The 14,181-nt window shown below is 39.6% G+C and overlaps 1 protein-coding gene across 1 annotated transcript in view; it reads left to right on the plus strand.

Annotated features, from left to right (window-relative positions):
* PGGT1B (protein geranylgeranyltransferase type I subunit beta) overlaps positions 1-14,181 on the plus strand; it is a 52,235-nt gene that overhangs the window by 12,952 nt on the left and 25,102 nt on the right. Inside the window, exon 3 of the mRNA XM_043920120.1 lies at positions 11,984-12,051. Coding sequence (XP_043776055.1) covers positions 11,984-12,051 — 68 coding nt within the window. The remainder of the gene's footprint in view (positions 1-11,983; positions 12,052-14,181) is intronic.

A 14,181-nucleotide genomic window follows, 5' to 3' on the forward strand; every position in this document is an offset into this window, starting at 1 on the left:
TAAGTTTACTTTGAAGAAGTTCATTAAGCTGTTTATTATACTTCGATGAGAGTTAAAAATTTTTTTGAATTTGGGTGTATTTACCATCCCTTTTGAGATCCATCAGACTTGTCTTTCCCATTGTACTTTCAAATCCATGTACTTCATAGATTGAAGCCCATTGCTAGTTTTTTACTTTTTCAGTCATTGCTGCTTAACTGTTGCTTAAAATAGTTCTGCTTGTGTCTGAATTGTAGACTTCTGGAGGTCAATGAATGAACCTGTCTTGGATTTTTTTTTTCTCTTTTCATGTGTAGTGCGTCATTGCGTATCAGCAGTTGTTGGACTGTAAATGATTTACACCTTTTCCTATTGTTTTTCTTTTCTGTATTTTCACATTTAGCCTACACCATCCTCTGGCTCCTCAAGTATTTTCAAATTTATAGGGCATTTGCAAGCTGAATAGAATGCTTTCTATAACTCATAACTCTCTATTTGTCCTACTTTGTGATATCACATAAAATCCTAGGGGACGTAAAAATCTTAAAAGTGTTAAACAGAACCCAGAGACCATAAAGGAAAAATTTGGCAGCTTTGATTAAATAAATATTTTTAAATGTGACATAGGGAAAGATAAAGTTGGATAAGTAACAGATTTGGAGGAAATTGTGCCATTGTATATACTAGACAAAATATTAATATCCAACTGTAAGAAGTTGTTAAAAGGTTGAGGAAAAGATGACACATTGCCATTTAGAAAATGACAAAATTTGTGAATAGATATTTCACAAAAGAAGTACATATAGTCATTAAATACATGAAAAGAGGATCAACTGATACTAGAAATTAGGGAGATGCAGTAGAAACAAGAATGGTAACATTATTTTTCCCTACACATCAGTTTACCAAAAAGTTTTTAAAAGTTGGTAAGAATGTGGGGAAAAGAGCAATTTAATACTCTTTAGGTGGAAATAAAAATTGTTGTTACCTTTGGAAGGGCATTTTAGAAGTGTAACTTTTTGCCCTCACCTATCCTTGTGTGTTGTAGCTAATGAAATAATGGTCCCCCAAAGGCATATGCTCCCAGAACTTCAGAGGGTGACTACATTTGGAAGGAGGGTCTTGGCAAGCATAATTAGGGTAAGGATCTCAAGAAGAGTTACTGGTGTCCTTCAGAGAGAAAGGACAGGCCAGGTGAAGACAGACGCAGAACTCAGGGGTGGGTCCACGTGGTAAAGAGCATCAGGAGTGCCGAGTGCCCGCCAGAAGCTGAGAGGGGGTACAAACTAGGTTTTCCCTCAGAGCCTTCGGAAGAACCAGCCTGCTGACAACCTGATTTTGACCTCCTGGGTTCTCCAGCTATGAGACAATACATTTCTGTTGTTAATACATTTCCGTTGTTTAAAGCTGCCAGGTTAATGGTAACCAATACATGTGCACAGAAGTCTGTGTAGAAGGATGTGTTGGCATTGTTTGTTACAGTAATACGTCAGAAACAGTAAGTATCCACCAAAAGTGAAGCAGTTAAATAAGCTGTAGGCCGGTAAAGACTACTACCCAGTAATAAGGTGATTGAGGTAGATCTGTACATGTTCTTACATGATAACTGTTCATCAAATGTAGTTAAATGATAAATACCGACGTGTACAGGGGTGTTTTGTTTTAGTAGTCTGTTAACACCAGTGTGTAGGAAAAGCTCCAAAAGCATCACAGAGCGCCTCGGTGAAGGGGAGGTAGATGAAAACAGAGGAAGGCGGCGGCCGGGTAAGGTACCTTAGTTTTATCTATATTTCTGCATTGTTTGAGTGCTGACAATAAATGTTCTGTATTTTTAAAATTTAAGTTAAAAAATCTTTATCTCAGCGTCTCTTCAAAACACAACACAAATAAACAAAACCTAAGCTCACACACTAGTAAAGTAATGCTGAAAGTTCTCGAAGCCAGGCTTCAGCAATACATGAACCGTGAACTTCCAGATGTTCAAGCTGGTTTTAGATAAGGCAGAGGAACCAGAGATCAAATTGCCAACATCCGCTGGATCATCAAAAAAGCAAGAGAGTTCCAGAAAAAACATCTATTTCTGCTTTATTGACTACGCCAAAGCCTTCGACTGTGTGGATCACAATAAACTGTAGAAAATTCTGAAACAGATGGGAATACCAGACCATCTGACCTGCCTCTTGAGAAACCTGTATGCAGGTCAGGAAGCAGCAGTTAGAACTGGACATGAAACAATAGACTGGTTCCAAATAGGAAAAGGAGTACGTCAAGGCTGTATATTGTCACCCTGCTTATTTAACTTATATGCAGAGTAGATCATGAGAAACGCTGGGCTAGATGAAGCACAAGCTGGAATCAAGATTGCCAGGAGAAATATCAATAACTTCAGATATGCAGATGACACCACCCTTCTGGCAGAAAGAGAAGAGGAACTAAAAAGCCTGTTGATGAAAGTGAAAGAGGAGAGTGAAAAAGTTGGCTTAAAGCTCAGCATTCAGAAAACTAAGATCATGGCATCTGGTCCCATCACCTCATGGGAAACAGATGGGGAGACAGTGGAAACAGTGCCAGACTTTATTTTTTGGGGCTCCAAAGTCACTGCAGATGGTGACTGCAGCCATGAAATTAAAAGACACTTACTCCTTGGAAGGAAAGTTATAACCAACCTAGATAGCATATTAAAAAGCAGAGACATTACTTTGCCAACAAAGGTCCGTCTGCTCGAGGCTATGGTTTTTCCCGTGGTCATGTATGGATGTGAGAGTTGGACTGTGAAGAAAGCTGAGTGCCAAAAAATTGATGCTTTTGAACTGCGGTGTTGGAGAAGACTCTTGAGAGTCTCTTGGACTGCAAGGAAATCGAACCAGTCCATCCTAAAGGAAATCAGTCCTTGGTGTTCATTGGAAGGACTGATGCTGAAGCTGAAACTCCAATACTTTGGCCACCTCATGCAAAGAGTTGACTCACTGGAAAAGACCCTGATGCTGGGAGGGATTGGGGGCAGGAGGAGAAGGGGACGACAGAGGATGAGATGGCTGGATGGTATCACCGACTCGATGGGCATGAGTTTGAGTAAACTCCGGGAGTTGGTGATGGACAGGGAGGCCTGGTGTGCTGCGATTCATGGGGTCGCAAAGAGTCGGACACGACTAAGCGACTGAACTGAACTGAACTGAAGCCAATTTATATGATTATACACAAATATTGACATTTTGCCAATGGCAGGAACAATTGAGTGCATTATTTAATAGTAGTTTTCAAATACATCACATTTGTTCTTCCCTCAGTCTGCCTTTCCCAGAAGTGGGGCAGACATTGAGAGGAAGAGTGAGTGAGCGGCCTGCCTGAGGTCACGCACAGATGTCAGTGACAGAGCCGACTGGAATCCCCGGCTTCTGACTCCAGGTCCCATGATGCTGTACTGGGAAAGTATATAGTCCCTTGTGGAAACTGTCCTGGGTGGCAGTTAAATACGTTGTAAATATTTAATCACAATTATCCCTGGCCTTCCATTTAATCCTAGGGTTGTAAAGACCCCAGTGGTATCCTAGTAATAAGTGTGTGGTCAGACCATTGGAGGGTTGGGGCCCTTCTCATCAATATCAGGAAGCATTTAGGAAACATCAGGGATCAACCTGGGGGCTTTGTTCCCCTCTCTGACCAGGAGCACAACCAGACAATTGTGGAGCTAGAACAAAAGGAATATTATAGTCCCCCAGTTTACAAGTTGATGTTTAGATCCAGAGAGAGCAATCATTTGTGCACAGTTACATAACTAGTTAATGTTAGAGCAAAGTGAGAGCACAGCTTCCTGTTCCTCACTTTCAGTTTCCCAACACTGATCCCATGCATCTAGTGCTCTTCTTATGTATGTTTTTCTGTGACATACGGATTTTTTTCATGAAAACTCTGAGGCTGTCTTATGTGTCTAAAGGAAAATTAATCTGGTATCTCTTCCTTAATAGAGCTCATAATAATTAGAATTAAGTGTTTGGAAATGTAGATAAAGTGGTTTAATATTAAAAGGTAAAATGTTCAATGATTTCAATTTTTTAGTAGACTTTCAATGAGTTTGATTCCTTTTTTAATTTTAAACAACATGCTGGAAATGTAAGTATAGTTTCATGTGGCTAAACTGACCGTTAAAAATTTTGGAAATTATAGAACACTTGTTTGGGAGGCATGTAGATCAAGCATTTTATGTAAAGATAGTGTCCCAGTCATGGGTTGCTTTATGTCCCCAGCGGCCCTTAGTCACATATTGGGTATGCTATGCCACAGTCTTTTCACAGCCCACCTGCAGTTCCAAATTCTCAACTTACTGTTCTGTTGGATGAAATGCTATTAAATTTCAAATCTCTATGACAGAAAATCCCCCACCTGCCTTCTGTTTAACTGGTCTAGGTCCTATTCTAAAACTAATCTGTGGAATTTAGGAAATAGATACAAAAAACATTTTTTAAGCTATGTACTATTGTATTTACCGTGTGTGGATCTTTCTTGACATCGTAAGACAGGAGTCATATAAGATATGTTCTCTTACTAGGAAACCTTGTGTTTCTTGAGACCTGTGAGAAATTATTTCTATAGCCATAAAATGTAAATGTCTACTTTTACTTAAAAAAAATCAATCACCACATTCACTTGAATTCTTCTTGCATAGTGCAATAACATAACTTTGAAAATGAAAATGAGAAAGTTAAGAACATAATCAAAACAAGTTTTGGATTATATTGAAGCAGCACAACCACCACTATTAATGTGGTGATATTTTAGCTCAAGTTATCTTTTATTGGAAGCATTTAAATATAATATTTTATGTATTTTTATTTTGTCTCCAAAAAATTTTCTCTTTAAAGAGGGCAAATGCATTTTCTTATGAAAAGCAGAGTAACTCTGCTGACTAAAATAAATCTTTTTAAACTCTCATTAAAGTTTTACATTCTGTGAGTTTCTTTGCTTTTTAGAGAATATCTAAATACATTGTCTTTATGATGCTTGGCATATGGCTGGTGTTTGTATGAGTTTAGTAGTCAGACCCTAAGTTGTAAGTCAGATATGACCCAGTCATCAAGCAGAAGTCAGCTTTGTAACTTAATACTTAGCTTTCATGTGCAAGCATGCAGATAAAGGGATTGTTTTTCTTCATGGTTAATAGCTAAACATGTTTTATTCTTTACTACATCTCTCTACATACTTGGCCTTCCCTGGTGACTGAGTGGTAAAGAACCTATCTGCCAATGCAGGAGACATGGGTTCGATCCCTGGCTCAGGAAGATTCCCTGAAGGGAGAAATGGCAACCCACTCCAAAATTTTCACCTGGAGAATCCCAAGGACAGAGGAGCCTGGTGGGCTACAATCCATGGTGTTGCAAAAGAGTTGGACGTGACTTAGTGACTAGACAACAACTACATCAGTTCAGTTCAGTTCAGTCGCTCAGTCGTGTCCGACTCTGCCACCCCATGAATCACAGCACGCCAGGCCTCCCTGTCCATCACCAGCTCCCGGAGTTTACTCAGACTCATGTCCATCGAGTCAGTGATGCCATCCAGCCATCTCATCCTCTGTCATCCCCTTCTCCTCCTGCCCCCAATCCCTCCCAGCATCAGGGTCTTTTCCAATGAGTCAACTCTTCACATGAGGTGGCCAAAGTATTGGAGTTTCAGCTTCAGCATCAGTCCCTCCAATGAGCACCTAGGACTGATTTCCTTTAGGATGGACTGGTTGGATCTCCTTGCAGTCCATGGAACTCTCAAGAGTCTTCTCCAACACCGCAGTTCAAAAGCATCAATTCTTCTGCACTCAACTTTCTTCACAGTCCAACATCCATACATGACCACGGGAAAAACCATAGCCTCGAGCAGACGGACCTTTGTTGGCAAAGTAATGTCTCTGCTTTTTAATATGCTATCTAGGTTGGTTATAACTTTCCTTCCAAGGAGTAGGCGTCTTTTAATTTCATGGCTGCAGTCACCACTGCAGTGATTTTGGAGCCCAAAAAAATAAAGTCTGGCACTGTTTCCACTGTCTCCCCATCTGTTTCCCATGAGGTGATGGGACCAGATGCCATGATCTTAGTTTTCTGAATGCTGAGCTTTAAGCCAACTTTTTCACTCTCCTCTTTCACTTTCATCAAGAAGCTTTTTAGTTCCTCTTCAATTTCTGCCAGAAGGGTGGTGTCATCTGCATATCTGAGGTTATTGATATTTCTTCCGGCAGTCTTGATTCCAGCTTGTGCTTCATCTAGCCCAGCGTTTCTCATGATCTACTCTGCATATAAGTTAAATAAGCAGGGTGACAATATACAGCCTTGACGTACTCCTTTTCCTATTTGGAACCAGTCTGCTGTTCCATGTCCAGTTCTAACTTTTGCTTCCTGACCTCCATATAGGTTTCTCAAGAGGCAGGTCAGATGGTCTGGTATTCCCATCTCTTTCAGAATTTTCCACAGTTTATTGTGATCCACACAGTCGAAGGCTTTGGCGTAGTCAGTAGAGCAGAAATACACGTTTTTCTGGAACTCTCTTGCTTTTTCAATGATCCAGCAGATACTGGCAATTTGATCTCTGGTTCCTCTGCCTTTTCTAACTACACACTCACACATAAATACCCATACGTATATTATACCCATTCATATGTCCATTTTTGCTGCTGTTCCTTTTTCTTTCCGTTGACCCAGGTTCAGTTTTTAAGTAATCTGGGTTTTTATGATACATAGCTGTCTAAGCTACTTCCATATAAGAAGTTAAACTAGTTTGACTTTATGTATGTATTCACCAAATCAGTGGTTCTCAATTCTCACTGTGTTATCAGGCAGGGATTATTTTTCTTTCTTATATGTGTTAGTTCAGGCCCTACTCTGAGGGTTTTGATGTGGGCCGAGGTTAGGACCCAAAAGCGTCTACATTTTTCCTAACTATACTTGATAATGTTCATCAGCCAGACCACATTTTCTTTGCTAGTACTGAATAGAAACACTGGAGGGTGCTATCTAAAATCCTCCAAAGAAGTTTAAACTTTATCCTGAATATGTATTCAGTTGTAAATTTGGAATAAATTTCATGTTTATTCTTGAATAGTTATCATAAATAGGTAAGCTTACTAGCATTGTAAAAGAATTCACAATAGCAGACAGATCTTGACGGGAACCAGGAAGAATGGCCTGATGAATTTTTTAAGATGATGATGTGTACTCCCTTTTGAAAATGGAAGAAAAGGTATTTTTATTTTAAAGAAACTTTCCTTTTTCAAGCCCCTACTGTATGTCAGCCTCGATATGAAAGTTAGTGTGGGCTCCAGAAGGTTTCTTAAGGGAAGTTTAAACTCAGACCTGAAACAGGGAATCAGAGCTTTCTTTCATCAAAAGTAGGAATAGGATTTGATTTTCTTAGAGAACTGTCAGCGGATCAGTAGCTTGAAAGGATAACTTTTAAAAAGGCAATCCAAAGGCTGATTGCAAAAATTTAAGTAATAATAGTAAAACATTTTAGGGTTCAGATAAAATATAGGACCTAGGAAAATATATTGTTTAACATCACCCCTCACCCAATTCAAGATGGATTAAAACAAGTGACACTAAAAGGATAAAGGCACTCGTGGCTTGGTAAGGAAGGGATAATTTATTTTTAATTAAAAAAATACAATGTTACATCCAGTTTGGAGTATGGAAAGAGTATTAGGCAGAATTCTGAAGATGTCACCTCCTCTCCCCCCATGATTCCTGTTCCCTGGTTTTTCAATCAAGCACTAATCTGGGTACCACAGATGCTGCAGATGAAGTTAAGGGTACTAAATAGCTGATCTTAAAATATGGAGATTGTCCTATGGTTGTTATACATACAGTCACAGTATAATCACATGAGCCCTTATTACAGAAGACAAAAGAGAAAGAGAAAAGTGCAGGGAAGGAGGAGGAGAGAGAGATGCTGCGGAAGGGGGAAACTAGGGCGAGTCTACGCGTAAGGATCTGGGCCCCGTTGCTGTATTCTGAGACACGGGCCCAGACGCAGGAGGTGGCAAGAGCGCCCTCTGGGCGGTGAGGGCGCGCCCTGGCTGACATCTGGCCAGGGAGTAGAGACCTTAGTCTTCCAACTGCAAGGAACTTACTTCTGCCAGATTTGTTCCCCAGAACCTCCAATAAGGAATGTAGCCCTACCAACACGTAGATATTTTAGCCTAGGGAGACCTACCTTGGACTTCTGACCTTACAGAACTGTGGGACAATAAATGAGTGTTGTTTTAAGTTGCTAAGTTTGTGGTAATTTGTGATGACAACAATGACAAAGACAACATTCAGCTTTATTCATATCCCACAAATTACTGTGTTTATTCCCTTTGAAGCTTTGATGATAAGTACACTTCACCTAATTATAAACATAGTGCCCATATACTCTTAATCATATTTATTTCTGTGTTACTATGTAGTTTTCCCAAATCATTGCTTTTAATAGAGTAGATATATTGCTTTTCTTTGAGTAGATACAATATGTTATATATTTAACCCATTGGACTTTTGTGTTGCTTCAAAATTTTTACCATCAAAATACTATCCTGAGTGTTTCTATGCATATGATCGTCTCATATTTGAAGTTACTGGAGCGGATATTCATGTGCATCGTTACCAAGTCAGAGGGTATGAGCCTTTTTATGACTCACGATGTATTAGCAAGTCTTAAATGGCTTACCAATTTAAAAGTCTTTAGCAAAAGTAAGAGAACCATGTTCATCAAAATCATCACCATTAGATAGTATTCATTTTTAAGTTAATTTTTTTTGTTGTTGTTAATGAGGGAAGATTCTTGGGAAGAAGTTTCCTAAATTACCTAGGATTAATGTATAAGCTGCTATTCTAAGTATTTCAGGAGATATAAAACTGAATAGTGTGAAAGGGAGAGTCGCCAGTTGTGTTTGACTCTTTGCAACCCCATGGACTGTATAGTCCATGGAATTCTCCAGGCCAGAATACTGGAGTGGGTAGTCTTTCCCTTCTCTGGGGGATTGAACCCAGGTCTACCTGCATTGCAAGTGGATTCTTTACCCTCTGAGCCATAAGGGAAGCCCAAGAATACTGAGGTGGGTAGCCTATCCCTTCTCCAGCAGATCTTCCCGACCCAGGAATCAAACCAGGGTCTCCTGCATTGCAGGCGGATTTTTTACTAACAGATATATCAGGGAAGCCCTGTTATAGTGTCTGGTACCTGAAAACCAATTATGATTAGTCATGTACCAGTCATAGGGATGTGAAGCTAGTTCCTCATCTCAGAACCAGTGTTTAAACTCACCTATTTTTAATTGAAGGAAAATTGCTTCACAATATTGTGTTGGTTTCTGCCATACGTCAGCATGAATCAACCACAGGTGTGCGTGTGTCCCCACCCTCTGGAGCCTTCCTCCCACCTCACCCCCTTCCCCACCTGTGTCCCAGAGCCCCGGTTTGAGTTCCCTGAGTCATGCAGCACATTCCCACTGGTTATCTGCTTTAAACATGGAAGTGTGTGTGTTTCCACGTTCCTCTCTCCATTCGTCCTGCCCTCTCCTCCTCCCCCAGTCCGTGTCCATAAGTCTCTCCATGTCTGCATCTCCATTGTTGCCCGGTAAATAGGTTCATCAGTACCATCTTTCTGGACTCCATATATATACATGAATATACAATATTTGTTTTTCTCTTTCTGACTTACTTCACTCTGTATAATAGACTCCAGGTTCATCCACCTCATTAGAACTGACTCAAATGTGTTCCTTTTTATGGCTGAGTAATATTCCATTGTGTATATGTACCACAATGTCTTCATCCATTCATCTGATGATGGATATCTAGGTTGCTTCCATGTTCTAGCTATTGCAAATAGTTTGTCAGCTTGATTTTTTTTTTTAATAGCAATGCATATACAGTCTGTTGTTACTACATTCCTACCTTCTATTTCTGTCATGCTGATTTTCTAATAGTTCTTAAAACCACACTTATCTTTTTAATGTGGGTATGACCATTTTTTTGGTTTATACTTTTGAATTACTTTCCAACACTCTGGAGATACTACTGACATATATGTAAGTTTAAGATGTACAGCATGATTATTTGATGTACATATACACTGAAATTATTACCACAGTAAGGCTAGTTAGCAGCTCCATTCCCCTCAGAATTACCTTTTTGTGTGGTGATAAAGTTTAAGTTCTGCTACTGAAGGTCTTATTAACTTACAAGGATACAATATAGTATTGTTCAGTACAATCACCATGCTATACAGACATTAGATCCCCAGAACCGATTCACCTTACAGTTCAGAGTTTGTACCCTTTGGCCAGCATCTTCCCCCCTGCCAGCCCTGACAACTACTCTTTTCCTCTCTCTGAGTTCAGCTTGTTTGATTACTACATGTACATAAGAACATGCACCATATGTCTTTCTCGTCTGGTTTATTTCACTTAGTGTGATGTCCTTTTCATGCTGTTCATGGGGTTCTCAAGGCATTACTTTGCCAACAAGATCCGTCTAGTCAACGCTATGGTTTTTCCAGTGGTCATGTATGGATGTGAGAGTTGGACTATAAAGAAAGCTGAGCGCTGAGTGCTTTCGAACTGTGGTGTTGGAGAAGCTCTTGAGAGTCCCTTGGACTGCAAGGAGATCCAACCAGTCCATCCTAAAGAAAATCAGTCCTGAATATTCATTGAAAGGACTGATGCTGAAGCTGAAACTCCAGTACTTTGGCCACCTAATGGGAAGAGCTGACTCCTTTGAAAAGACCCTGATGCTGGGAAAGATTGAGGGCAGGAGGCGAAGGGGACAACAGAGGATGAGATGGTTGGATGGCATCACCAACTCAATGGCCATGAGTTTGAGTAAACTCTGGGAGTTTGTGATGGACAGGGAGGCCTGGCGTGCTGCGATTCATGGGGTCGCAAAGAGTCGGACACGACTGAGCGAGTGAACTGAACTGAACTGTATGCCCTTTAGGCTCATCCATATTGTTGCAAGAAGCAAAACTTCCATCTTCTGATGGCTGAGTCATACTCCCCGTGTGTTTGTGTGTGATATATATGTATGTGTGTATAAATATACACACATACATTTGTCTGTAGATACCTCACGTTTTTCCTATCCATTCCTTCATAGTTGGACACTTACGTTGTTTCCATGTCTGGGGTGTTGTGAATAATGCAGTGAACATGGGAGTACAGATAATCTCTTTGGTATAATGATGTCATTTTTTTAAAAATATATATACCCAAAAGTGAAATTGCTGGATCACATGGTGGTTCTAGTCTTAATTTTTTGAGTGGCTACAACAGTTTACATTCCCATCTGTAGTGCACAAGAATTCCTTTCATGGGTGTAGCTATTTTCTTTCTTAGGTTCCCAGTTATATTCCATTGATATCTTGAAAAATGAAAAATATCTATGTGATTAAACATGCTCTGAATAAGCAGATACCAAGTTCTTACTTCAGTGTTCTTTTGTACAAAGCAAAGTATTGTACTTAAAATGAAGGACTATCTAATACTAAAATGTAAAGTACATTTATTTTCTGCAACTGTAGAACAGTTTATACCTAAACCTTTCTCCCCTGTAAAGAAGCTGTGAGTTAAAGTTAAAAGACATTGGATGGGACTATTTGTGTTGCTAACCAGCTATTTGAACATGTCACTTATTATCAGTGCTTCTCTGCTTTCGGTTCTATAGCATGAGAGGTTGAATATGTTGGTCACATGAAAAATCATCATTTAGAAAAGGTAGGAAAACATTTTGGACTCAGTGACATAGGCTGAAATTAAAAGTATCTGGTAGGAAGTCATATTTTGGTTTGGACTGGTTTGGAAATTGAATGGAGAAATCCGTGTAAAGCTCCTAGAGCAGACATTCAGCATTAGGTAGCATGAAAATGGAGATAGTGACAAAGCTTTGGTACTAAAATATGCTTTTTCTGAGAGATTGTATAATTGAACTGCCTTAGAATCTGTGTGAAAATAAAGTACACTTTAAAAGTACATGTTTTTATTTTCCAGGATCAAATCTAAACCGCTGTGGTTTCCGAGGCTCTTCTTACCTGGGTATTCCATTCAATCCATCAAAGGTTAGTCCTGTTTGGATTAGGAGGAAAGAGGAGGGGGAGTGTAGAGATTTTAGTAAGAAAGAAAACTAATAAAGTATATGGAAAGAACCAGGTTTCCAAGTTTTAGTGTAGCTAAATAAATGTGTTTATGAACTGTAACTTTTTAAGGGAAAGCTGTACCCACCCTGCTTCCTGAAATAATGCACAGTATATAAGCCCACAGGAATTCCTATTGTTACAAAAATTATGTTTTTGTTGCTATTGCACCTGTGTGTGTGTACAAATTATTGGTGATTTCCTGGAGAAAATGGAAATAAAGTACTTGAGTACATTTGTTCTCTAAGAAACCTTCCATGGGTTACAGTAGGACTTTATATTTGGTTCACATTTCTTAGGAATGAAAGAAAACGTTCTTGCTAAGGCACTGATTCGAGGCCCAAGTAGTGATGAATTATGATGACCTTCATGACAGAGGCAGGTTGTCTCCAAGGTTTCAGGCAGGACTTTGATATTAGTACATGCAGGTACAGAAAATCTGAGTCCTGACAAGCTTTTTTCCTTCTTCAAAGAGGTGGACCCCAAACAAGCTTTTTTAGGTATTTCCTCTGTGTACAAAGTATTTTTCTACAATAGAAAGCAGAGAAAAGCTTCATCATTTTGTGGAAGAAGACCTCACAAAATAGAAACTTTTTCCTAGATGGGATCAGCCTGCTTATATAATGGTTACAAGCCAATATCTGGCTACACTGAGTGCATCAAGATTTGTATCTGGTTCCAAACTGAAGGTAAATGGCATGCTACCAGTTTTTCCATACTCTGCTTCAAAATTTTGGAATAAATAGCAGTGGTTTTGAAGGAGGTGACATGATTTGACAGAGGCATCACTTCAGCTTTCTTCCTTTGCCTTAAGCTGTAGACAAGCATGCCTATGTGAAAGTCATATGACTTCGCTAAAGTATCTCCAATCACGTATGCCCATTGCTTTTATCAGATAATCTAGAAAAAAAGATCAGTAAAAGTTGTTCTTTCTATATGATGCATAAAATACTTTACAACCTAAGACAGTGCTAAATAGAGATAGCTCTGCGTTTAGTCATAATGGACAGGATATCTACAAGTCGTGACCCTGATAGTAATGACCGTTACACCACACTATACCCTATACAGATGTATACCTACACTTGTTGGAGTAAAACAGTTCTTTGATAACATTACTTTAAGGAAGCAGCTTCCTTTTCCCCCTCACTCCTCTCCTAAAGCATATTTGAATTAACAAGAATAAAGTTTAAGAAGAAACTGTTTTTGCCTTTGGTTCACAGAGTCTCCTAAAACCCATTTATGGCCCTAATTCATTGGTACCTAGGCGTTTTCTGGGGAGGCTGGGTCCCGCTCCATTCTGTGTTGTGTTAGTCTGAGTGTTGAATGATAGAAGGAGCTCGAGGCTCTGGTGGGCTCATACGGGCCCACAAGGAGTTGTCTGTTAGGGTGGTGGCTGAGAATCCAGGAGAGGGCTGAAACCAAGGGAACCTGAGGAAACAATAAGATTTTCTAATATAGTATATAAATGAGATAATACCGTCAGTTTTTCTTCTAAAACCACCTGTAGGCCATTGACTTATCTGAAAATGCTCAGGGCCGCTAGTGGCCATAGAACACTTCTTGAGAAACACTGATGGATCCTCTCAACCCCCTTTTCTCACTGTCTTTCTTCCAGCAAATCCCGTATTCTCTTTGAAACTATGTACTATCCTTAACACATACTACATAGCCAGGATTTTTCCTTCTCTGCTTTACTTTTACTTTTCCTCCTACTTAAAGCCCCCTCTTCATCTGTACCTAACCAAGCTTCTCTCATCCTGCAGAAAAAAATCTTATATCCATGTATTGTTGTATTTCCATCATGACACTTATTGCATCCTATTTTGTACTGTACTTATTCAAATAGACCACTCTTCTGCCTTGAAGATTAAGGTACACGTTTGATTTGTTTGGATTCGCCACAGTGCTTTTAACGTAGCAGATATTTAGTTTAAGTAAGCTCCAATACTTTGGCCAACTGATATAAAGAGCCGGTTTACTGGAAAAGACCCTGATGCTGGGAAAGATTAAGGGCAAGAGGAGAAGGGGGCAACAGGATGAGATGGCATCACT

This window comes from Cervus elaphus, chromosome 12 (genome assembly GCF_910594005.1).
Source record: "Cervus elaphus chromosome 12, mCerEla1.1, whole genome shotgun sequence".
NCBI classification, from domain to species: Eukaryota; Metazoa; Chordata; class Mammalia; order Artiodactyla; family Cervidae; genus Cervus; species Cervus elaphus.